The sequence below is a fragment of the Alligator sinensis genome, unplaced genomic scaffold (genome assembly GCF_000455745.1).
Source record: "Alligator sinensis unplaced genomic scaffold, ASM45574v1 scaffold203_1, whole genome shotgun sequence".
NCBI lineage: Eukaryota > Metazoa > Chordata > Crocodylia > Alligatoridae > Alligator > Alligator sinensis.
The window spans coordinates 2545820-2572145 of NW_005841949.1; the positions used below are offsets into that span (position 1 = coordinate 2545820).

At 40.5% G+C, this 26326-nt stretch overlaps 1 protein-coding gene and 1 non-coding gene across 2 annotated transcripts in view; both read left to right on the top strand.

Moving 5' to 3' along the window:
- Nucleotides 1–26326, top strand: part of CNOT1 (CCR4-NOT transcription complex subunit 1) — a 94930-nt gene that overhangs the window by 57378 nt on the left and 11226 nt on the right. Inside the window, 20 exon segments of the mRNA XM_006020194.1 lie at nt 764–943; nt 3551–3667; nt 4028–4138; nt 4808–4885; nt 5212–5389; nt 7710–7840; nt 9811–10107; nt 12995–13135; nt 13220–13324; nt 14023–14142; nt 14772–14963; nt 16357–16499; nt 17068–17176; nt 17271–17440; nt 18404–18635; nt 22421–22669; nt 23244–23407; nt 23664–23781; nt 24318–24419; nt 25854–26027. Coding sequence (XP_006020256.1) covers nt 764–943; nt 3551–3667; nt 4028–4138; nt 4808–4885; nt 5212–5389; nt 7710–7840; nt 9811–10107; nt 12995–13135; nt 13220–13324; nt 14023–14142; nt 14772–14963; nt 16357–16499; nt 17068–17176; nt 17271–17440; nt 18404–18635; nt 22421–22669; nt 23244–23407; nt 23664–23781; nt 24318–24419; nt 25854–26027 — 3111 coding nt within the window.
- On the top strand, nt 2984–3120 carry LOC112549702. Its single transcript, XR_003093214.1, has one exon. It is a non-coding gene; the product is annotated as a small nucleolar RNA SNORA46 (small nucleolar RNA).

Consider the following 26326-nt stretch of genomic DNA (forward strand, 5'->3'; position numbering starts at 1 on the left):
AGCCACCCACAGCTCCATCCACTCCCTCCCTCCCTTACTGTCGGGTCCTTAATCTGCCCCCTTCCCCCTACAGGCTTACAGGCTAAATGCTGCTCTCCAAGCTACCAGGCTGCATATTGGCAGTTGGAATCAGTATTGGCCAAAAAAATCTTTATTGGTGCACCCCTGATTGGTGTAATTCACCTTGGAGATATCTAGGGTCCAGTAACTCTTTGATAGTTAATTGCTGTCTGGAGTGATACTGCTTCATTTTTGCTAGTGATACAGCCTTTTGAATTAAAACAGTGTACTGTCACATGCTCCAGCCTTTTTTTTTTCTTTTTTCTTTTTTTATCCTTTGGTGGAAACCCATCATGCTAGTAGGTATTTGGTTTTAATAATAAAGTTTTGCATGATTAAATAACATTTTAATGACTTGCCATGTGAAATGAGTGTATAGCATTAGTTAAAAACATAATTCCAACTGGCATTTTTTTTTGGTACTCAAATTTGAGCCATTTTACCACCATTTAATAGGTTGGAGTTTAGGGATGCCAACAAAACTGTGAAAACATGGATGGTAATACCACAGAAGGCTGTTGCCCTGTAGACAGGCAGACCATGTTTGGGATTAAGTCAGTAGTTAAGGCTTCTGGAATTACTCAGTTTAAAAACACCAAATTCTGTTAAAAGCAGTATAGATTATTTGGTTGTTACTGAACATAGTTGCTTATACATCTTTTTGGGTTTTTTTCATAATGCATGTGTGTTCCTTTGGCATTAGGTTGAGGAGCTGAAGGAAACTGTGAAAGAAGAGTTCATGCCTTGGGTTTCACAGTACCTTGTGATGAAAAGAGTCAGTATCGAGCCAAACTTTCACAGCTTATATTCAAACTTCCTTGATACTCTTAAGAATCCAGAATTTAATAAGATGGTTCTGAATGAAACCTATAGAAATATCAAGGTAAGTAGCACAATTCCTTTCTAATGTGTAATAAAAGACTGCACTCTTATGCATACTATGTTACCTATTTACCACATAAGGTGATATTTTTTTATCAACTTGGGGAAAGTGTGGTAAGTGTTGTTGTGGCTCATCAGGTGGCCCTGTCTAGAGAATGGAAATGAATTGATTTTTGTGTATTTGTGTTGCAATTTTGGCTGGGAACTAGTTTCTCTAAAAGAGAATTAACTGGACTGGGTGACCACAGTTTATGAAGATCTCTTGTACAGTAGAAAAGTTTGCTGCTTATTTTTCTGAAAGTTTGCTGTCTTCTGATATCTAAAATGTGCAAAGTATTTTTCTTTGCTTGTTGGTAGCTTTTACAGATGCAGGTCTTTATAAGAACACAATTTACATGACACATGTCCCTGAAAATTCAAAATGCATACTATTAATGTAACTGAACAGTTATAGGAGAAAGTCTTTACCTTTGACAGCATTCCTTTAAAGGCAGCTTGCCTGTGTGTGATTCTTTCAAACAAGCACAGGAAGGGTTATCTTCAGAAGTAATAGGGCTGTAGAAACTCGAGTAGAGTCCTGAATCGGCGAACAATCTACAGTTGCTCTTAACTTGAAACTTAGTTCAGAGAATCAAATAAGTTACCTATAGCTGTTAATAAGCAACTAACTCATCAAAACAGATAAAGGCTGTTCTTAATATTAAATATTTAGTTTCAGGAGTAAAAATTTCAGATAAAATGAGGGAGCTGGTATTGAAAATAACAAGTTTCTACACTATTCTCATTAATATTTATTCTCCAAGGAATATGGAGTGTCCCTTTTAAAATATTTCTGAATTAGTTTGTTAGAATAACATCGACAGGAATACTTAAAGCTTGCTTTGGCTTGCTAACTTCAGCTATATGTGAAAACTAAGGCATCAGTGTGTAAATTGGCTTTATGCTAAAGTATTTGTGCACTTTCTTTCAGTGACCATCACCATTTTTTAACATACTGCCAGTTGGGGAGCTTTTAAACTGATAGCTGGGGAGATTGTAAAGTATGAAACTAGTTGAAATGTTATTTTTTCATTCGTGGTATAGATGGGGCTTTCTTCACAGTCTGTCCAAGAGAGTACAGGCTGGTTAAAGGTCCTGTTTGATAGGTGTAATACAGAAGGAATGAAAGTTTTCCTGTTGCAACTGAATAGTTCAGCTAAACCCTTAGTGTAACAAAATATTTCGTAGTACTGGAGTGCTCTTGAATCATGTCATTGCACAGTGTATTTATTTAACATGTTTCCATTCAAACTTATGACTGCTTTATAGTTTACCAAAGTACAGAAGGTAAAATAAGATTTTCTTAGAGAAATGCATCTGTGCTGGCACTTGCAATTGCTTTAATTGTACCTTTTGCAGGTTTTGTCACTCTTTGATTAAGGAATTATCTGCACATAATACCACTGAGTATGGAAATGGACTGACTTACTTCTGAATAATTCCTAAATCAGACTTTTAAAAATTCTGTTTGTAAAGTATTGTTGCTAATCATCAAATTGTGTTGACTTTTGAAGACTGGTATAGATGGTTGTTTCTCACAGTGGGATAATTTTTAGTTGTTAAAGATAAGGAGAGGCCACCCTGCAGTACAGGTGCCACAAGTGGCACAGGCAGCCTTTGTGTATGGCACGTGGCAGATTGGAGAGGGGATAGGCAGCACAGCAGCAAGATAAATGAGGAAGCAGAAAACAGAGCAGCAAATTGGGCAGGGAAATAGAATTAGAGTGGCACTTGGAAGCTGACAGGGCTAATTGGTGGCTTGCCTGCATTGATAAAGGAGGTGTGAAGATGGTAGAAATTACTAGGAGCATTTATAAAAGTAGTCTGGTAGGAGCATTATCTGTACTGTTGGCCACAGAAATTGGGGAGAGGATTTAAAAGAAAAATCAGTGGAAATGCAGGTAGGGGAAAAACTACATTAAAACTTAATCAGGGTTGAAGAATGTTGTAGAAATGGGGCAGAGGAAGCACAGAGAAGCTAGGTGGATTAGTAGCGTTTGTCAGCACTATTTTTAAACCTGTAGGTGGGGTTTCTTGCCACCATGGGTTACGCTGTAGTGCAAAAAAAATTCTTGGCTCTTTTGTGCACAGCTGATCTTGTGCCATTCAGCTGATGCTGTTGAAAGCTAAGAAACAGAACTAGCAGCAGAACTTCATATGTTTTAAAGGTCTTAAGACACATTTGTACTCTTTTTAAGAAGCTAACAGTTTGTGACCTTGTTGACTTCTTGAATGCCATTAGAGCAAGGGCTGTCTAGCTGTTGTGTGGAATTCATGGCTGGATGTGCCAGTCACAGCATGAAGCTGATACTTTTTCAGATTTTGCTGTTTTACTTTAAGCCCCTCGAAGGAGAGAAACTTTTTTGTAATTTCCTTAACAGGACAGTCTTGTGAGGGGAATGCATCCAAGAAGCTTGACCAACCATAGTTTTATTTTAATCATTTCAAAGGATGATGTTATCCTTTATAGCTAGACTGCAGCTGGACATTTTGCTGTTTGGAATTCAAGGCTTCCTGCAGTCCACGTCGGGTGCCGAGTGTCTAAGCTGCTCTTTTAACTCTTCCCTAGGTGCTGCTGACATCTGATAAGGCTGCAGCCAACTTCTCAGACCGTTCCCTGTTAAAGAACCTTGGCCACTGGTTGGGAATGATCACATTGGCTAAAAATAAACCCATCTTGCACACAGTAAGTTTGCACTTAATATTGGTGCCAAAAATAATTTATATAACAACAGGGACTTGAAGTAAAAAAGTTCATTGGGACCTTGGTGCTTAGCAAATTTTGCTGGAGTTCAAAAATGTCATTCCGTAGTTTAGAAATTATTTCATGAACACTGATATTTTTCTTACCAGAAAAGTTTCTAGACACTTAAATCCTTGCCAGAAATGTTTACACTTATTTTTGAAAATTCATATGTAACTTAAAGACTTAATGTTGTGCACAAAACCAGAATGTTAAGGCTATGATGAAATTGTATCCTTGCACAGTTAGGTGTTTGTATTCCCCCACAACTCTTCACATTCTGCTGATACTGCTTTGTTTCAGGATTTGGATGTGAAATCCTTACTTCTGGAAGCCTATGTCAAGGGACAGCAGGAGCTGCTTTATGTAGTGCCATTTGTTGCCAAAGTCTTAGAATCCAGTGTCAGGAGTGTGGTAAGTGACTGCAAACCTGTTAAATGAGACATAGTTCTTAAAGTGACAAAATAAATCTTGCCATGTAGCAGTTTGAAAAAAATGCTTAGTTTTTACGTTAGAAAAATATATTCTCCCACTCTGAGTACTTACATGCTATAATGGGTGTATATGAAAAAGAGGCTAGTGTTTTGTACTCTGTGTTGGCTGGATTGTGTGTGTGCTTGAACAGAATGCTGTCCTGTTCTATTTTAACTAACAAAGGAATATCCTGAAGCCCTATCTTCTCTTAAGCCTCATTGGCTTGTGTGTCCCTTTCTTCTTCCTGGACCATCTCCTACAGCTCCTGGAATGGCATTACTGGCCTGCCTAATAGGAGCCCCTTCTAATATTCCTGTTGGGAATTATGCTTCCTGATTTTTAAATTCCTTTTGACCAGAAAAAATGTTCATTTTGGTAATATTTTAAGCATATTGCTAAGCTACGTGTATTGTGCTCCAAACAGCAGTGGCAAAACTACAGCCTCGCGCTCTCACGCTCTCTTGCACTCTAGCTCTCTCATATAAAAATACAGAATGCTGTTACTGTGTAGGGTTTCATATTATGCTTTTAGTTGCTCCTTTTGGAAAAGAATAGCTTTATCTAACTTTTTTTTTCCTTATTCTAATCTCCTTTCCTTTTCTTTCATAGGTTTTCAGACCTCCAAACCCTTGGACGATGGCAATCATGAATGTATTAGCTGAGCTGCATCAAGAGCATGACTTAAAAGTAAATAGACTTTTTTTTCTCCATTCACTGAGCACTTGGATTTTCCTAATTTACTAGCTTGGCAAATATGTAATAGATAAAAATGATTTCTCTTTAAAATACAGAAAATTAAAATTGGATAGGAGTTCTATAATATGGCAAAATTTAAATGAGTCCGTCTCATAACTTCGGTATTTCTACATAAGGACCATATGCAAAATATTTTTCTAATGCCTAAAGACTGTGTAACTAAACAGATATTGGGGCAGAGTGGGCAGCATAAATGATATTTATTTCTTTGTTAGCATAACCTTAACACAGTCAAATTGGAATAATTATTTGTATAGCTGAACCTGAAGTTTGAGATTGAGGTGTTGTGCAAGAACCTTGCATTAGACATCAATGAGCTGAAACCTGGAAACCTCCTGAAAGATAAGGATCGATTGAAAAATCTGGATGAACAGTTGTCTGCTCCAAAGAAAGATGTAAAGCAGCCAGAGGAACTACCACCTATCACAACAACCAGTAAGCACTCTTCAGGTTTTGAATACATTTTAGGTGTGCAGTTTTATGGCTTTTGAAGTTAAAATGAGGTTGCTAAATTTACCTTCAGGAATAGATTTTAGCCTTAAATAATATTTGACGAGAACAAAATCTTGGAAAAGTAAATGAATGTTGGAAGCTGTAATGAGAGAGAAGCAGCGGGTAGGAGATTTTGGACCTGCCCTGGTCACTCCCCCTCAGCAGCCACTCTGCCACTGTGTGAGATGGGATTCAGAGCTAGATGGACCTACACTGACCCAGCCATTGGTGGTTTTTAGGTTTTTCTTATGTAAAAGCTTCTAGACGTTTATCCACCTGCTTCAGTGTGTATGGTGGCTTTGGACAGCAACAGTCCTGCAGGTCCATAAAGAAGCCCTTGTATTCTGCTCAGAGTGTTGCTGAACCATATAGTACAAGTAAAAAAAATCTGGCAGGTCACAATACCTCACACAATTTTGGGGGCTGGGAAGGGAGCCTGAATTGAACACATGAATTGAGGCCAGTCAGTCTCACCTCCATCCTTGGAAAAGTCTTTTAAAAGATTATTAAGGATCATATTTGTGCGAGTCCAGCAGGAAAAATAATGCAGCTGGGCAACCAGCATGGATTTGTAGCAGGCAGATCATGCCTGCACAATCTGGTTTTGTTTTATGACCAGGGCACAAAATGCTTAGATGCAGGAGTAGAGGTGAATGTCGTTTTCTTAGATTTTAGGAAGGCCTTCAATATGGTATCCCATCCCATTCTCATAAAGAAATTAAGAGGCTGTGAATTAAGTGCTTACATGGTCCAGTGGGTGACAAACTGGCCTGGGGGGTCGCACACAGAGAGTGGTAGTAGACAAGTTGGTATCGACCTGGAAGGGCTCAGTCCTTGGACCTGTACTCTTCAACATCTTCATCAGTGACTTGGATGTGGGTGTGAAGTGTACTCTGTCCAACTTTGCAGATGATGCTAAACTGTGTGGGGTGGAAGTGAATGCTCTGGAGGGTAGGGAATGATTGCAGGCAGACTGGGACAGGTTGGAAAAGTGGGTAGAACACAGTAGGATGCAGTACAACAAGGACAAATGCAGAGTACTGCACCTAAGGCGTAAAAATATCCAGCACACCTACTAGCTGGGGAATGACCCTCTCAGAACAGAAGCGGGAAGGGATCTCGGAGTCATAGTGGACTCTAAGATAAATATGAGTCATCAGTGTGACAAAATCATCAGCAAAGCTAACAGCACTTTATCATGCGTCAGGAGATGGATGACAAATAGAACCAGGGAGGTGATACTTCCCCTCCTATGCAGCATTGGTCAGACCGCAGTTAGAGTACTGTGTCCAGTTCTGGGCACCGTACTTTAAGAAGGACGTGGATAACCTCGAGTGGCCCTCCTCTGGACCCTCTCGTATGGTTAAGGGTTTACAGGCCAAGTCTTATGAGGAGAGACTAAGGGACCTGGACCTCTTCAACCTCCACAAGAGAAGGCTGAGAGGTGATCTTGTGGCTGCCTACAAATTCATTACGGGGGTGCAGCCAGGAATTGGAGATGCTCTGTTCACCAGGGTGCCTCTTGGGGTAACAAGGAACAATGGTCATGAACTGTCAGAGAGCAGGAAAAACTTCTTCACGGTAAGGGTGGCCAAAACTTGGAACGGGCTTCCAGGGGCGTTGGTGCTCTCTCCTTCCTTGGGCATCTTTAAGAGAAGGCTGGATAGGCATCTGGCTGGGGTCATCTGACAACAGCGCTCTTTCCTGTCTAGGCAGGGGGTCTGACTCAATCATCTTTTGGTCCCTTTCAACCCTAGCATCTATGAATCTATGTAATTGCATATTCACAGTCTTTGAATGCTTGAGCACATGATGACCAGGAAAACCAGTGAAGAGATTTGGTTGCCTTTTCAGTAAAATAAATAAATAAATAAATAAAGTGTTTAGGCCAAGACAAAGAATGGGTATCACTAATGGATTTTTCTTGCATGGAAAATGTAAATATCTGACTGGGGAGGGGGAACAAAGGGAGTTTGTAGGGAGGCAGCAAGAACTTATAACTGTTGATGCAACTGTAAGCAATGCTGTTTCTCTTTATGTTGTGCTGCATTAGTGGTACATCACTACCAAGAGGAAAAATTAAGAATTGACCAAGAAATTTCTGCTGTTTTGGAGTTTTTGCAACCGAATGGCAAAAATTCAGTTAATTTCTTTTTTCTGCAACTTTTATGCCACCGTATAACTGGATAATAAAGTTTCATTTTTTTAATTAATTTTAAGCTCGAAAGGAACTCTTAAGAATTACAAATCTTTTGTTCTGCAGCTGCTTCAACAACTCCAGCTACCAGCACCACTTGTACAGCCACTGTTCCTCCACAACCTCAGTACAGCTACCATGATATCAATGTCTACTCACTGGGAGGGCTGGCTCCACATATTACTCTAAATCCAGCTGTAAGTACTGGAGTTTATTGACTTGTTTATAGAAAATAGTTAGGAATTGTCTGTAGTCCAGAACAGTTTGGATTGCAGATACTTTATTATATTAGCCCCACAAAAGTGCCCTGTGCTTTTGAAATCATCATGATCCTTGGTATTGATGAAAGTTGAGCATAAACATACACAAGTGTATGAAATCTTTTACGCAAGTATACGTGTGTACTGCAGACCTTTTCTTTGAACCATGCTTTTCCTAGGCATGCTGTCAAATTGATGAACGTATTTAAACAAATAGCTACTAGAAACCAGAATGAAAAATGTATGTATCTTGTGACCAGAACCAAGATTGAAATAAATTCCTGTGTAGTTAGGTTAGCACAGATGGAGTCTCTGATTGAAATTAGCTGCCTGGAACAAAGCCTTTTGCAGACCCCGAGGCAGTCACTTTGCTGTTATGCATACCTATACCTACACTTTTTTTAAGAGTTAACTATTTAATTTGGTGTTCTTAGATTTGGTGGCATTACAGGCATCAGATTTTCTTCTTGGACATCTGTTAGTGCTCTGTATTTTCTGATTCCCTTGCCTATTTGTGTGTTGAGTGACAGGAAAAATCTGAAACTATTTCACTTTCAATCTGTTTGATTTCATGTTCTTTCAAGGGATGCTTTGTTGCAAGGCAAGAGTAGAATCATAGAAAAGTTGGGTTGGAAGGAATGTCAGGTGGACATCCAGTCCAACTTCTTGTTCAAGGCAAGATCATTCCTTTCAAATAATTCTAGACAGTTGTCAGTCTAGTACAAGGTTAGCCAACCAAAAGTAGCACAGACAGTTTCTGTGTGTGGCACATAGCAGATCAGGGAGGGGACAGTCAGCACAGTGGCAGATAAGGCAGGAAGCAGAAAGTAGAGCAGTAGATTGGGCAGGGAAGGAGAATCAGTGTGGCCCTCAAGGATGGTATGGGGCTAATTTGTGGCACACCTGCCAGAAAAGTTGGCCTCCAGTGGTCCATCTCAGCATTGCCCAGTCTTTGGGCTCCAGGCCAAATGAGTGGTGTGTGGCCAAGCATGTGACCCCAGTCCTATCCAGTGCACAGGTCCACAGGTAAAGTAGAGAGATGAGGACACTGTCAGTGTCTTATCTCTAGAGGGACAGAAAATAACTTAAAACGCACCCAAGAGCCAAGGAAGAAGATCACACTTCTCAATACAGAGAAAGGCAAAGTGCAAAAGTAGAAGCATCCAGTCCTGAATATCTTTCATTTTCCCTTTCATTTTTCCTGTCTTTCAAGAACTCAATAAAAATCAGAAACGAACAAGAAGTTACTTCTACTCTTTCTTACATTGCCACCAATATTTCTAAAGATCTTAGCTGCCTGGAGGGGAGGGGAGTGGGTTGTAAGCTAAAAGCCGTGAGTTATAACTAAAACCAGCAGTATTTCCTGCAGAAATCCCCTCTCTGCAAATACAAATACACAGTTTCATCCATTATTTTACTGATTCTAAAAAGTAGATCTGGGGATTAATAAAGTGACCAAACAAATGATCTTTGGAAATAAGTAACTTGTCAGGTGGTGAGTTTTTGGTAGCAGTGACAGTGAAGAGTAGGCATAAATCCTAGGTAGTATTGTTTAGTTTCGTTTTTTGTGTTTTTGTTTTTTACTTTGGGCCAAATTGTCAGTTGTTGTCTAGGACTTTAAGCAGGTAAATTTGCTGAGCTTCAAAACTAGCAGGTCAAACTTCAGATACTCAGGTGTATGTCCTTCCTGGGTTAAGTCCTAATTTTGGTAAAGTACACTAATAAAGTCAACAGCATAATGGCAGGCTGCATGTCACTTGTAGCTGTACATGCATAATGTCTGGAAATTATGGATATTTGGGCTGATGAAGTTTTGATCATATTATGATCATACAGATATTTGTTTCTTAACTTTGATTAGACCTCTCTTTTGCCTAAACGTTTAGAAATTATATTTTCCTCTGCAGATTCCACTGTTTCAGGCTCACCCGCAGTTAAAGCAGTGTGTGCGTCAGGCTATAGAGCGAGCCGTGCAGGAGCTTGTCCACCCAGTTGTAGATCGGTCCATTAAGATTGCCATGACTACTTGTGAACAGATAGTCAGGAAAGATTTTGCACTGGATTCAGAGGAGTCACGCATGCGTGTAGCAGCACACCACATGATGCGGAACCTGACTGCTGGAATGGCCATGATTACCTGCAGGGAACCTTTGCTGATGAGCATAGCTACCAACTTGAAGAACAGTTTTGCTACTGCCCTGAGGGTAAGATGCACATCGTACAAAGGTGTACCAATGTTATTGAACTCTAGACAAAAATAATAATAGAGGAGCTGTTAGCCCTGACATGGGGCACATGTGAGTACTTGTCTGTTTACCTGACCTTCATGTTAAGAACACAACACAGATCCTATTTCAGGAGTATGAGTTTGTGACTTGTAAATGGCTACACTGTGTAGTAACTTGGTGTTCTTAGAAGGTTGCTTATGGAGCATCTCCGCATATGATTCCTTAGGTGCTTTTTTGGTCATTCAGAACTACCCAGTGGGCTTATAAATAATGTACTCTTTGGCCTAGCTTTATCTTCACTGTGCAACTAAACTGAGATTTTGTGTTTTGTTCTCTGGAAATGACCAGTGAAGGCAGTATTTGGTCTCAGGATTATACTGCCACCAAATGCAGCCATGAGCCCAGGTGAGATTTTGAAATTGCTTTCATTCTGCTTGACAACCTATTTCAGCGGTATGTGCTGTTGTTCTACTGCTTGGCCAAGAAATGACTTAAACACAGGGCTTCAAAATTGGATTTGTAGGAACTTTTAAAAACATGCAGTTCAGTGAATACCCCTTTTGATCAAGCATTTGTAGTTGAAAGAAACATGGTTAGTTCTCTGTGTTCTGCTTCATTGTAAATCTATTTTTGGTGGGGTAGGTGGGATTAAAGTCAAGTCGGTCCCAAGGCCATTGCAACTGTTGGGGCACCGATAGATGCTGTAACAACCCTCCTAGGTTAGTTGAGTTGCTTTGCATCATTGGTGATTCTTCAGGCAGTGATATGGAGCGCCCATGTCTTCTCCAGGTATGGATGGCCTCTGGCTTGCAGGAAGCTTTATCTGCCCTTTTAACAGGTCTGGTTTTTAGCCCTGCTGGGTATCCACATACTCTCCTTACCCAAGCTAGCTCAAGTGGGGGCTCCGATTTAATTGCCAACAACCTGAACATGGAACGTGCTGTACTGGTTTACATGATACCAGATAGACTGAGGCGTGGCCTGACAAAGGGATTAAAGTAGGCATTCTAATCTGAATTCAGGCAAGATGCATTGTTGAAGATAGAGGCACTTAAGCACTTTCAGTCAATGGTTCCTGCGTGTGTACTCTAATTTATACAGCACTAGGCACAAAATCAGCACTTCAACATGTAGCGAGACTTAGCTTGCCAGTAAGTGTTACTCTTTGTTCTTGATATGGTCCAGCTTGCTGGAAGCAAGATCAGCCGTTGCTAAAATCTTTTAGCCACATAAAACTGGATATCTCCAGATTTTTTTCTTAAAATGGATGTAACATTTTTGTCTACAGATGCTGGCAGTTCTCTTTTTGGGAGACTTGTAATAGCTAAAACTCTAGCTAGTAAAATAGCATAATCTGGAAAACTCCATCTGTGGCAATGTCTTAGATAAGAAATAATCTTATCTGAAACTTTGCATTAGCACAGTTTTCTGAAATTGGGGCATCCAAAAAAAAATTTTCCTTTTTTTTGCGGAAGTCCTCTCCAACTCTTCTGCACTATCCTTGTTTGTAACAATCTTTAAGCAGACAAGAGGTCTACTCTTAGAGCTACAGGATTAAAATTAGAATTTGCCTGGATTTCAAGCAAACTTTACAGTAAATTTAATTGGCATGAAAGTTACGGTGAGGAGGCTGCTCAAGGTTCATCTTAATTCACTTATTGCAGCCAACTTTGAGCCCCCGGTTACTAAAATGCCATTTTTAGTGTTTGGAGGAAGCAGTGTAGTTGTTCTGAAAATGGGGGAACACATCTTGCCATGGGAACAAAATCCCAATGAATTGCATAGATGCTGAGGTAGTATAGGCTACTAAAACAAATCTTGTGTTCCAGTGTCTGAATGTGCATGTTTTGTGTTAAATCTTTGTTTTATATCTCTGGATGTAGCATAGATCATTCTGTTACTGCATTTTTAAGAATTTTCACAGGGGAGAAAAATGCAAATTCTAGTAAAGGTTGCTTTATGCACTAAACCTTTTTTCATGTTGATGATAACTTTTTTGAGGTACTGAGCTCTAACGTCCTATTGATTTCAATGAGAATTTTTGCTCTAAGTCCCTGAAAATGGGTCTGATTTTATACTGTACTAGCAAATTGCCTGTCAAGAATGACAGGGTAGGGGGCAGGCAGAGACAGAGGCTGGTGTCCAATCCTCCTTCTCTCCCCACCCCCACCACTGCAAGGCCAGTCCTGATCCCTCCCACCTTCCCTGCCACTGCTGCAGGGCCGGCCCACTCCCCCACCCCAACCTAGGCTTGTTCCGCCCACTACCTGTCTGGAACACAGTTGGAGCACAGTGAGTGGTTGTTTCAGACAGCCAATCAGAGTGTGAATAAAGTGTTACGGACAAACTAGGGCTTTTATAATATTAGAATGTTCCTATCGGGACACTCGTTTTAATAGTGATGGAGAGGTGGCTTCTCCCAAAATGGGCACAACTGACCAACTTGGAAGAAGGTTCCAAGCCTGTTGTTTCACACGCTTGTGGGGAAAATTATGTATTTTGTGACCCCATGTCTATCTTTCAGCTGCTTAATCAGGCTTTTCCCCCCTCTGCATAGGCACCTGCTATTTTGTCCACTTAATTCTAATTGATTTTTGTTCTTAATCCCATATGTTGGAGGTGGATGGAGATCCCTCTTGGCATTTATTTCTTACTGGAATCGTTTGACTGGCAGCTTGCGTGCTTTCCAGAAAGTTGTATGGTGTTGATACTTTTTTTTGATCATAAACCGTATGAAGGGTGTTCATAAGACTATTCCTATTCCATAGTGGGTTTATGTATAGGCAGGAGCTCAGATTGTAAGACTCACTGACTGGATACAGTGGAAATGTACAGCCTTCATTAATATCCTGGTTTTTAATAGGCAGCATCCCCACAGCAGAGGGAGATGATGGAGCAGGCAGCTGCACAGTTAGCTCAGGAGAACTGTGAGTTAGCATGCTGCTTCATTCAGAAGACAGCTGTGGAAAAGGCAGGCCCTGAAATGGACAAGAGGCTGGCAACTGTAAGTATAGATGTGCATGTTCTAAAGGTTTTAGTGTTAATGACACCCAATGTCAGAACTTCAATTGTTTTACTGACTTTGCAGGAATTTGAGCTCAGAAAGCATGCCAGACAAGAGGGTCGGCGTTACTGTGATCCAGTTGTGTTAACTTACCAGGCTGAACGGATGCCAGAGCAGATAAGACTGAAGGCGAGTAAGACATTTTGGTGATGTGGTTCTCCTTTGATCTTCTAATAGTGTGAGAAGGAATAACTGCCCTTCAGCAGAGGAGTATGCACGTCTGTCTTTCTGTCTTGTGGCTAATGTAATTGCCATTAACTAGATTAACTAAAGCCATATAAGATCTTGCTTTTTAAAATCAAATTTATTCAATTTTTCCTTTTCTCACAACTCATTTTAAAGATATTTTATGCCATTCATTCTTCTGATAGCTGCTTTGGCTTACTGCTTTAGTGATGCTGGAGGAGGGACACTGGACCTTTTCTGCCATTTTTGCTTTGTTGTGCATCACTTTTTTAAAAATACTTGGCCTTTGTAGGGATTACCTCTGTCCTTCTCTCATGAAGTACTTTTATCTGAAGCAACAGATCAAGTATTCCTTTGGTCCATTTTAATTCTGTCCCTGGAAACATGAAGTGCAGCAACATAGGCAATCTTCTGTGGGATTTTCCCTGCTTGCCTGTTAAGTGTGGAATACAGGATCCCTCTGGTCCTGCATTTAGCTCTTACTTCTGACCTGTAAAGCTGAATGTACATTTTCCAGGTCAGCTAATTAGAAGCATCTTAGTAACTAGCTACTGTGTGACTTGCACACAATTCTTGTCCTTCACTGCCTCTGCCAAGTAATAGTCTTGTCAGTTGTTTTTTTTGTTTTTTTTATTGTACAGGTTGGTGGTGTGGACCCAAAACAACTAGCTGTTTATGAAGAGTTTGCCCGCAATGTCCCCGGCTTCTTACCTACCAATGACTTAACTCAGCCCACAGGATTTTTGGCTCAGCCTATGAAGGTACAAATTTTAGAACTAAATTGACTTCAGAATACCAGAGCCATTTCTGTGAACGTTGGCGTTCCATGCTGTCCTTTTACTGGAATACCAATGGGAATCTGGCTTTCATGGCACTCGGATCACCTCATGGTTGAGAGATGTGTTAGTGGCCTTTATAGCCAAATTAAAAGAAATTTTGTACTATTCTCTAATAACAGATGCATGTTTTTGTACCAGAATCAAAGAAAAATCTAACTACATAGGTCTGCTAAAATTCTGAGTTACCACTCATTGAAATATATCATAATTTCAGATCCATTTTGAGAACAGCGTGGATGACAAATGTTGGAATTTCTGGTTGCTGGCTTTTGTCAGACTTGAGATTTGCCCCTGGATAGCCATATCACCTCTGCTAAAATTATACAGCTTGCGTTTGTCACCACTGTCTTATGGCACAGTTAGATGCAATCCCCAGTTCAGAATGCCAGTTCAGTCTCTTTATTTCAGCGTTCCGTCGTGATCCATTTCCTGCATTTAAAAATTCTGTAGCAGTCAAACTGGTAGTTGAGGTTAATCACTACTATTTAACCGTGCTTCTACCTAATTGTTGCACAAGTCTCATAAGATAACACCCACTGTCTCTTAAACAGCAGGCCTGGGCTACTGATGATGTAGCACAGATCTACGATAAATGTATGACAGAACTGGAACAGCATCTGCAATCTATTCCACATACCCTGACCATGAACCCACAAACTCAAGCCTTACGCAGCCTCTTGGAGGCTGTAGTGGTGGCTCGTAACTCCCGTGATGCTATTGCTGCTCTTGGACTGCTACAGAAGGTTAGTGTGCTTCACTTGCATTACTGCAAATATGGAACTCAATTTATTTCGCTGTTGCTTTGGCTGCATATTTAGAATTGAATACGTAGTCTGGTGTACTATTATGTTAATAGTGGTTGGGGAGGCTGCTGCCTTTTGAAATGTAAAGAAATAAACAAAGCAAAAATCTGAATAGAAGGTTACATTCACTTCATTACATTATTGGCACTGACGCTATAAAAGGGAACAAGGTCCAGCTGTATGAGTCCCTCTTGAGAACACAGGAACTGGGAGAAATCAGTCCATGAAACTGATGATTAAGATGAGTGGGATGCTTTCATACTTATGAGTACAAGAACCAGTCTTTAAAACGTGGTTCTAGATTATTCAGGATTCTTTTTAAAAAGGAGGCTGATCGCATTTGAATGGACTTATCAGTAGATGGCTAATGCAAAGATAGTGTGCAGTGTCATGCTTAAAGGAGCCAGCTGTTTAGGGGGCACTGTATCTGCACTAGGTGGAAACCTCTATAAACATTAAGGATAATTGACATAGAGCACCTGAAGGTACTCTAGCCCAGTGATTCTCAACCTTTTTTGTACCAGGACCCATTTTGTAAACATCAGTAGCCAGTCCTGACCCAGTGTTCCTCACTCCTGACCCACTGCCACTCACCCCCAGGCCCCAGTACCCCAGTGTGTAGGGCAGGGGATGAGTGTGTGGGGCAGGTATGGGGGGTCCCAAGCAGCCCCTTGCAGGCTGGAACTCTGCAAGCCTGCTAGGGAAAAGCCACAGTTCCCTATGTTTCTCTCCTTCAAAGGAGAATCCATTTTTAAAGTTTGTTCATGACCCTTTCATACGTTCTTGCAAACCACTTTTGGGTTGTGACCATTGAGAAACGCTGAGGATTCCCAGGTATAAATGCCTTTGGGATCCTCTGTATGTTATTTAAAGAATCTGCAAGCTACAAACCATGTATTTCAAGGTAGAAACTGGTATTTCAGGGAACTACTGCACTTTTGTAGATGGTGCAGAGATGCCCTTTGCTGGTATTTTTGTCTTGACTAGGACCACAGACAGACGTAAGTTTGAAGTGTTCCAAATTCAGCTCCAGTTTGCAGTGATTCAAAATTTAAAGCAGTCTTTAAATTGTTCACTGTGCTTCTAAAGCCAGTTAGACAGGTTGAGACCTGCAGGAAACTTCATCCTTTGTGAACAATGAGCAGTTACTTGTGTTATAATGAGAGATCTCAGGGAAACGCTCTGAATAGACTGGTTTTGTTTTGTTGTGGTTGTCACTGTCTTGGGTGTTTAAACATGTGCCTATGGATAGGGGCTTGACATTCTTTTACTTGCAGGCACTTCAATAGAGAACTAGGTTTTCCTTCCTGCTAACCATTTGCCTGTCTTCTAGGCTGTTGAGGGCTTATTGGATGCCACCAGTGGTGCTGATGCTGACCTACTGCTCCGCTACCGTGAATGTCATCTGCTTGTACTGAAAGCTTTGCAGGATGGCCGTGCCTATGGGTCCCCGTGGTGTAATAAACAGATTACCAGGTCAGTAATAAGAGGGTATGGAGCCAAGGTGTTGAGACACTTTAATTGACCTGGGTCGTGAGTTACCTTGTGATTCAGAACTCTTGACCTACAAAAGACAAACTAGAAATAATTGCAGGTTATGTGTAAACTTAGTTTATCTGGTCTGATATTGCCCTAAAATTTCATAGGAAGCCTTTTTGAAGTAAAATATTAAATATACCTCAGGTGTATGAAATTGTCACCTTTTTATAGAGAATTCAATCCAAGTCCCCTGAATCTTACCCCAATCTAATTATAATGTTCATAATGTAGACTGACTTAATGCCTTAAGTGGACAGATTTGTATCTTCAGTTGGTCTTGTACTCTTTTTAAGAGAGACTAGGAGAGTTGTTCTGGTGAATTGTGAAAAGTTACAACTGCTGTGTTGTACCATTGATTGAGTTGAGCCCATGCACTTGGAGAACATGGGAGAATACATTTTTTAGACATAAGTAACACATTTTAATGTCAATTATTGAATTGGCAGAATCCTCATAAAAATGCTGCTGTATTAAAAGTAGTATGAAAATGTCTAATTTTCCTTAGATGCCTGATTGAATGCCGGGATGAGTATAAATACAATGTAGAAGCTGTAGAGCTGCTAATCCGCAATCACCTAGTTAACATGCAGCAGTATGACCTTCATTTAGCACAGGTAAGAGCTTGCCTTAGAAGAGACCATATAATCAGTTCATCAAAGAATTTATGCCTAAACCTTGTAATCTTGGCTGCATTTTTAATGTTAACAGTCGATGGAGAATGGCTTGAACTACATGGCAGTGGCATTTGCCATGCAACTGGTGAAGATCCTGTTGGTGGATGAGAGGAGTGTAGCTCATGTAACCGAGGCAGATTTGTTCCACACAATTGAGACGCTGATGAGGATTAATGCCCACTCCAGAGGAAATGCCCCAGAAGGGTGAGATATGAGATAATGTACAGTGCTTTTCTTTTTCTAGTATGCTGTGCTCAGTAGTGATTTGCTTTAAAATTGTGGGAGATTTAGGATTCTTTCTGTACATTTTTCTATTGCTTAAATATCTTCTGTCAGGGCTTCAGTTGCTCCCAGTATTGTAGTCATCTGTTCCCTGTGTCTTCAGGGCACTCTGATGTAGTTGTCAGTCCCCCGAATTCTTCTTTATGTAATATCTGCATAAAATGTGGATGCGTTTGGGGAAGTTGCAACATGGCTTGGAATTGAATATTTTTTGTGGGGAGAAAAAGCTCTCTGTACATCACCGTGCAATCCCAGAATATCAAGGTTATTTTCACCTGATCTAACTTGGTCAGTATTGCACTTTCCCACCTATTGTAAATGCATCTAGATAATTCAAAGAATAGTTTGAATAAATTAGGGTTAGACAACACTAATTAGTTTAAGTTTTTAGCTAATTTAGACAAACCCTTTCTGTTGCACACTATGTAGAACCGGCATCTACCAGTGGCTTACTCGGGTTTTAAATAAATGTGCTTTCTTTCAGTCCAGACTACTGTCCTGCATAAGCCAGGTACAAGGCAGTGACTTCTTTTCATCTGTCATCTCATAGCTGTTTCTCCTTTCTCCCAACCCTACTATTCCATAGTAAATGAAGTTCCTATGGTACTTCTGATGCCTCCTCAGAATGCTCGTTTGGGGATTGGATTTGAAATTTTGGAGTTCACGATGTTACACTCTCCATACAGATGGCTGCTAGTTTTGATTATCTTGTAACTTAACTGTACAGAGTTCCTTCAAGACCGCTGTATTGCAGCCCAGACTACCAGAGTATAGCATGCAGATCAATTTGGATTGTATGCTTTGGATTATCCAGTGAGTAAGTTACAATTTTATGTACCATTTCAGAAGAAAAGGACTAATTGCTGCTCTGGTCTGTTGAATTAGATTACCCCAGTTGATGGAAGTGGTTCGATCCAACTATGAAGCAATGATTGACCGTGCCCATGGAGGGCCTAATTTTATGATGCATTCTGGAATTTCCCAAGCCTCTGAGTATGATGATCCACCAGGCCTGAGGGAGAAGGCGGAGTATCTACTGAGGGAATGGGTGAATCTCTACCATTCAGCTGCAGCTGGCCGTGACAGTACCAAAGCTTTCTCTGCGTTTGTTGGACAGGTAGAGCTTTTGGAAAGAAAGGTGCTTTTTATTCAACATAAGTAGGGTGTGATGCCCTCCATTTTATAGTAGTATTATGTATCAGTGTTAGAAATCCTTTGAAGTCTTTTATGAGTATGATAGCCATCTGTCAAAATTCTAACTAACTCATGTGCTATGGCTTCTGTTTCTTTTTCATCACTGATTATAATGAAACTTCACTTGCTGCAAATGATTTTCTAGAGATGTCCCAGTTCAGTTACCATGGGAACAAGCTGTCAGTGTAGGTTATGATTCTAGTTGGTAAATCTGGCAGGGGTAGAATCTGTTGACAAACTTTTTTGGAGTATCTCTGACAAGAGTCGGTAATGAAATTTGACAAAATGTTGCTCCTTTTCCCCTTCACATTCAGCAGAGCATCTGCAACAAGCAGTCTAGAGAAACCAATCTCTGAGTGTAAAAGTGCATCTTTATTGCTTTGTACTACATGGGGAGGAAATTAACTTTTCAGTTTTGAAACATTTTACTTTTTGGGAGAAGCTATCATTCCATGGGTTAAGGTGGCTTTTTAAATTTAGTCAGCACCAAAAATACCATTTCCTTTGGATTCTGCTGTAGTGCACACAATTAAAAGTTGAATACCCACTTGGGTGAGACTGGGATAGGCTTTGCAGAAAAGGGAAGTGTCAAAAATAAGTAGCCCAGTATGTCTAATATTTCTTCGAATAGTGTGACAAGTACATCTAGTCTACTTAATATGCTGTAAAGTGATGTGGTAGCAAGACTCCTACTAAAGTGGAATTATCGTGCTTTTATCTAGCTATAGTTGTACATAATGTCAATTTGACTGTACCTTACAGTGTAAAAAGTCAAACTATGCAGAAAGACTGCAAGTGTTCTACCTAAAATTTTAGCTAGCTACAAACTGATAGGAAGCTGGCCCTGTGAAGTCCAAACTGTAGTTCAAGTCGTCCCCCAGAAGTGGAGGTCCCTTATCCAGGACAAGCTGAATGGAGTCCAGATGGGAACTAATGGCTACTTTATCCATCTTTGTTTCAGCTCTAACCCAAGATCTCTACTTACTCTCTTTTGGGGGCATAATGTGGTTTCTAACTTTTCACTTTAGAGGGAAGAGTAGGTCACAGCTGACATATTGCCAGACCTCTGTTTTCCTGGAATGTCTTCATTCTGGCTTCAAGCCAAGTTGTAGCTCATGGTCCTGGTTTTACTGGTTAGGTATTTCCTGGTGATGGACAGAAACCAGATAGTCTCCCAGTCTATTGCATCAGCTGTTCTTTTTATAGCTGGCATAGCTGTGAACTGTGACAGGGATAGAACAATTGGTTAGATGTTTTTTGCCTTGTATGAGACAATCTGATTGATAGTATCGTGCTTTGCTGCTCTTTCCTGAGGGCTCTTCTGTCAAATACAATCAACTTCCTTCTGCTTTCTGCTGCATGTGGGACGCTGTTGGAAATGGAGCTCAAATGGTCTCATCTTCACTGTGTTGAAGAGTCAACTCTGTTTTCGGTGCTTTGCTTTACTTTAAATTTTGTGTGCTCCCGCGCCAAGCTTAGCACATGCTTGGAACAGGCAGTGCAGCGCGCTAGTTGGACCTGGCTTGCCCGGTGTCTGTATAAACTGGGTGCTTTTATCTAATAGCTGATTGAATCAGGTTTGGCTAAAAGTGTCAAAAAGCCCCACTGAAGCACCCAGTCTGCAGATGCTGCAGAGCCAGGTTCGTTTGTAATCAGCCTTTGTTTTTATTGTCCCCAGGAAGTACAGCCTCTTCTCTTCCCTAGTTGCTGGCCAGGCAGCTGATTCCCTGCTGATCTAACACAGCTAGAATTTTTAATCTTTGACAAACTAGGCACTAGGCAATACCCATTTCTCCTTTTGCCTAATGTTGTATATGGCAGTAGACTAGAGAAGTGGGCATGCTGGGAAAAATATGGCAGGTAGCACCCTGCATACCCTCCCAACTTATTTTCAGCTTAAAACTCCTTCCCTGCCCCAGAACATTTGCTGTCTTGAGGTAGGCAACTCTCTGTGTAATGTTAGCCCATGAATAACTGCTGTGAACTGTATAGGCACAATGCCTTGTGACTTTAGCTAGTTCAGTATACTGTGTATTGATGCTCTTTGGAGATAGCTTTTGCATTACTCTTCCTCATCTAACTGTGCTGCTTGGTCATAAACACCTTGTTCTGCATAGTTCCCTACAATATCTCCTTTATCATCTTTTAATCTAATGGATGTTCTTAACAATACTACTTTACCCCTCATTCATTCCTACTTTGCATGAATTGTATCATTTCCATCTCCATTTCTGTAAATGATAGGCTTTTGAAATTTTGCACTATTTGTCCTCTTTTTTTGACCTTCATAGGATTGCTAGGTATTTCACATTCAATTGGAAAGGTTTGAAATAGCAACAAAAAGATGTGTTTTAATATGTTTTGCTGTAGTGTTATAACTTTTTTTTTCCTCACAGGCTACATGAGTTTCTGTTAACAGAACAATTGGGATAGGGCTTTGCTATTATTCAGAGCAGTATGTTTGACTACTTTCATTTAAATGCCATGATCTTGTCTCCAGTACTACTTAGGAATGAGAGATGATGGGTAATGTAGAAGGCAGGCATGTGCCTGCCTTTTCTGGAAAGTACTTCAGAAATTCTAGATGCCTCCCCTTGAAAGTTTAACATTATGTAGTTTATTGTCCTTTGTAGTAGAACTTCTGAAATAGGATTTCTGCTTCAAGTTCTAGTTAACCCTTCAAAAGGTGACTCCAATTTTATACCTCTTGGATGGTGTCCATCACTGCATACACAAGTGAATAGCTTAATTAAGTCAGGGGTATCAAAGGTGTGGCCCATGGAGCCCTGTCATCTGGCTGCCAGTGGTTCCCCTGAATCTGACCACCTGGACAAAGCACATAGTCTGCCCTAGGTCCTGTGCTGCATGTGATGCCAGTGTCAGCTGGTTTGGGATGGGTGCCACACATAATACCTGCTTCAGCTAGTTCTAGCTTGTAATGCAGCTGCTAGATCAGCTGGAGCAGGCAATGCATGCAGTGCAGTCCAGGACCACATGGAAGGGGTGGTGCAGGTCACGGTGTGGGTGCTGCGTGCATTGGATTAGGCATGGGTGTTTGGGCCAGGCCCAGGGTCAGCTGAGTTTGACTTCCCTGGCTTAAGTCTTTTAAACTTGTAGTAACCAACCAAAAGGGATGTAGGATAGTAGTGGTTGCTAAAGACCCATGCCATTTGTCTGTTTGTATTCTCCTGGAAAAATTGCATTTGGATACTGCATTGCGCTAGTAGAAAATAAGGTACAGCACTACTTGTTGTAGTCAGATGTCTTGCCAGACAAACGCTGTCGCCACTAATAACTTCCACCCATTGCCTGTACTCCTCTCTGGCTCAGAGAGAGGATACTGGTCTAGGGCTACTAAAGTGCACTTCATCAGCTCTGGTGGTGGTTGAAAAGGAGGAAGATCACAAGGCTTGGGAGCAGATGCCACTGATAAAATTATGTAGGAGACCATTACTCATTAGCTGCTACCAGTGATTGTTGCCTTCAGGGTAGAGGTGCTAATTGCTACCTGTTCCATGTGGGGGAGAGGTGAAAGTTAATTAAGCCAAACCATGCCATGCCACGACACATGGAGACATTACAAAACATTACTTAGTTATTCTGAAGAGCAAACAAGTTGTAATACTGCTCTAAAAGTATGCATTTTAAGTGTACATTCTCTAGTTCTGAGCGTTTTTGTTTTGTATTTTTTTTGTCTCTCCATAATAGATGCACCAGCAAGGAATCCTGAAAACGGATGACCTGATCACTCGCTTCTTTCGCCTTTGCACTGAAATGTGTGTTGAAATCAGCTACCGTGCTCAAGCTGAGCAGCAGCACAATCCTGCTGCCAACCCCACCATGATCAGAGCCAAGTGCTACCACAACCTGGATGCCTTTGTGCGGCTTATTGCACTGCTGGTGAAGCACTCTGGGGAGGCTACCAACACAGTCACAAAGATCAACCTGTTGAATAAGGTGAGAGGTCCATTTCCATTAGGGTGCTTGTAACATAAAGAAACTGGGATATTTCCCTTCATGAACTGAAAAGTTTTAACTTGGATTAAGGACAGAATGTTGGAGATGAGGCATTTAAATCTTCACATCACTTTAGAGCATGTGTAGAATTGTAGGCTGTTGCATAATTTTCTCTGCATCACACAGAGGTTTCATGATGAAATTGCAAAAATATTTCCTTCCACTTCCCTTTGGAGTAGAAAAAACAATGCTGTCAGATTCTTAAAATGAACACAAGGTAACTCAAGTGCAAAAAATACATAACTGTAACCCAAAGTAAAAAAATAACAAATTCCCTGGGAGCCCAACACTAATTGATTGAGAGTTTGTTACATGAGGCTTACATGTAAACCTTGCCTAAACTAAGTGGAAATAAGAAGTGTGCCGCAGTCCAGTTACCCAAATGGTTTCCAGCTCTCTGTTAGTTGCTGATTTCTTGCATTAGTCCTTTTTGAAGTCGGATGTAGGCATTGACTGTAGTGAAATGTTTTTTTTTCTGTGCATTTAAAGCATATTCATTTCTTTTTTCCTTTAGGTTCTTGGTATAGTGGTGGGAGTTCTCCTTCAGGACCATGAAGTTCGCCAGAGTGAGTTTCAGCAGCTTCCTTACCACCGCATTTTCATTATGTTGCTGTTAGAATTAAATGCTCCTGAGCATGTACTGGAGACTATCAACTTTCAGACCCTCACAGCTTTTTGGTACGTAGCTCTGAATAGATTGGTTCTAGTACTTAGAACTTTTAAAGATAAACTTTCTGATAGGATCAAGACTGTGACAGTCCTGTAGTGGCAACTTTCTGTGTTGCTCTGTGGATACTTTCTTTGGTACTAAAGATTATTAGTAAAACTGGAATGCTAAAATGTTTTATTATTTGGACTCTAAATTCTCCCTCACCATTATGGAAAAACAGCCGTACAGCTGTGCACTTTTAACCAGCTCTAACTTTTCTTTCAGTAACACATTTCATATCCTGAGGCCTACAAAAGCTCCAGGTTTTGTTTATGCCTGGCTGGAACTGATCTCTCATCGGATATTTATTGCAAGAATGCTGGCACATACACCACAGCAGAAGGTGGGGCTGCACTTTCTTCTGTACACTACAAAGCTCGCACACAAGGGAGTGCTTAACTGGCTTGATGCTGTATCACATCTCTTCCAAGGGCACTGGTAGCATGGCTATTGTGTCTGTATAATCTTCTGTACTCACAGTAATGTAGTTGCATGAAAATTTCAATAAGCTGTCAAGTTTTGGTTAACAAGGGATTTTAAGCAAATAAGGATTTGGCTGTGTATAAGTTTATTATACACTTTTAGCAGCATCAAAGAGGGGACTGTGGTGAATATCATGAAGAATAATCAACAAACACAGCATGTATGCTTGGTACTGTACAAAAGATAAAAGAAGGGCTGTTCATGCTCTAGGTCACCTTCAGGCCCTTGGGAAATGGAACCATATTGTAGTCATTGATTAAACTTTTGTTTAGTTTTGTATTTAAATGAGGACTAGACTTAGAGGCAGGGGGGCAAAATAAAAGTACTGAACTGTAATATTACAGTTGTAATTACTTTTTATTTATACATTACTCATACTGTCTTTTCTCCTGTCAGGGTTGGCCTATGTACGCCCAGTTGTTGATTGATCTCTTCAAGTACTTGGCTCCTTTTCTTAGAAATGTGGAACTCACCAAACCTATGCAAATTCTCTACAAGGTAAATAATATAGAAAGATTTCCTTATCTGTAAGGGGTAAGATTGAATGGAGTGGAAAACTGATTTAGGAGCACAATACAATTCAGTGCTTCTTTATTTACCATGTCTACATTTGTGCATGTTAGTTTGATTATACCATATTTATTTGAATATAAGATTTTTTTTTTTTCCCCAATCAGCATGGGGAAGAAACCTCATCTTACATTCACATACAAGGAAACCTCATCAAAATATGTTGTTTATCTTTGAACTGCTGGCAAAAGCAGCATGTGCTCAGTAATGGAAACCAACTACGAAGTTGCTTAAATTCATCCAACACAGACTATAAAACACATGGCCCTCATTGAGCAAACATGCTGATGGGAACCTACCATAATGATAGGCTAATGCAGCTGATCTAAATAAGATATGTACTAATATCCATTGTGCTTAGTCCTCAGGACCCACTCTTTTTTTCAAGTCACTATGTTGCATACATTTTGACTTGCTCTTCATTTCCACAACTGAGTTCTTTTATTTCCCATTTCCAGTGATGCCTATTGCTTCACCTGCTTTAAATGTCTGGCAAACATTACCAAATGGGGCCCCAAAGTGTTGACTCAGAATCCTTCTGTTGCCCTCTGCGTCTCGCATGATTAGTATTGCCCTGCCCATCATGAGGTAGAACCCAATCAGGTTGCCCTGCGCCTCATCTGCATATAAATTTTTCAAAGATCCCAGGAGTTGACAAGGACACCTGGTTCCAGTCATGAATGGGGAGCTAATTAGCCCACGGTTCCTTTTTGGGGTGATGTTAGGGGTCTGGAGTACACACACAAACCAAGAAGTGCTGAGCTGTTTGCTTATTAGTCCAAAGCCAAGTCATTGTTTTCAGATTTGTCCCTGTGCTATGGGGAAGGGGCTGCAAGGCAAAGAAGCTGGAGGGCAGGGGTGCCACTTGACGACGACCCGCCCCCACCCCGGATTTATTTTCCCTGCTGTAGCAATGGCAGCGGGACAAATTCAAGGCAAATCTCCAATAATTTGATTCTATACCTGAAAAATAAACAAACTTATAAATTTTCCATATCTGGAATCTTATTGGGATGTTATTTTATATTCAAGTAAATATGGTAATTTGGTCTTTGGACTGATTAGTATTGAACAGATCTAGTGCTTGTGATATTGATTACAAACTCTGGTAAGATTTGGTGGGGAGGAGTGAGGAAGGGAATTGAACTTTTTTTTGACTGTAAGGTTCTTTGGAGTGGATTGGTATAATAGAAAGTTTCTTACCAAACTCATTCTTCCTTTTAATTTTAGTTGCCTGACATATACTGAAAAGAGAGGGGGTCTGTTCCAATGCTTTGCATTTCTGACTCTGAGGACATTTGAGTCGGAAGCTCAAAAGGTGCTGCTAATATTACGAGCAAGATTCTCTTTTTTCTTTTGTAGGGCACTCTGCGTGTATTGCTGGTCCTACTGCATGATTTCCCAGAATTCCTTTGTGATTACCACTATGGGTTCTGTGATGTGATCCCACCCAACTGTATCCAGCTGAGGAATCTGATTTTGAGTGCCTTCCCACGTAACATGAGACTTCCAGATCCTTTCACTCCTAACCTTAAGGTAGTGCTTTAATCCCAAACAACATAACACAAAGCTTAAGAAATGCAAAATTTTGGATGCACATACTCTTTTACTGCATAATTCAGGAAGGGCTGAAACCTTGAACTACCTCTTTTAAAACAAAAAAACCACACTGTAATACCTTATTTCTTGTAAATCTGAAAGTTCTTAGAAATTTAGAACATCCAAAGCTTTACATCCTTAACTGGAATATTGGTTAAAGTAGCTTTATTTATCTTGGTTTCAGTTGGAATTTACCATTCAAAATGGGCTAGGACTAGGCAGTGTCCAAGCAGGAA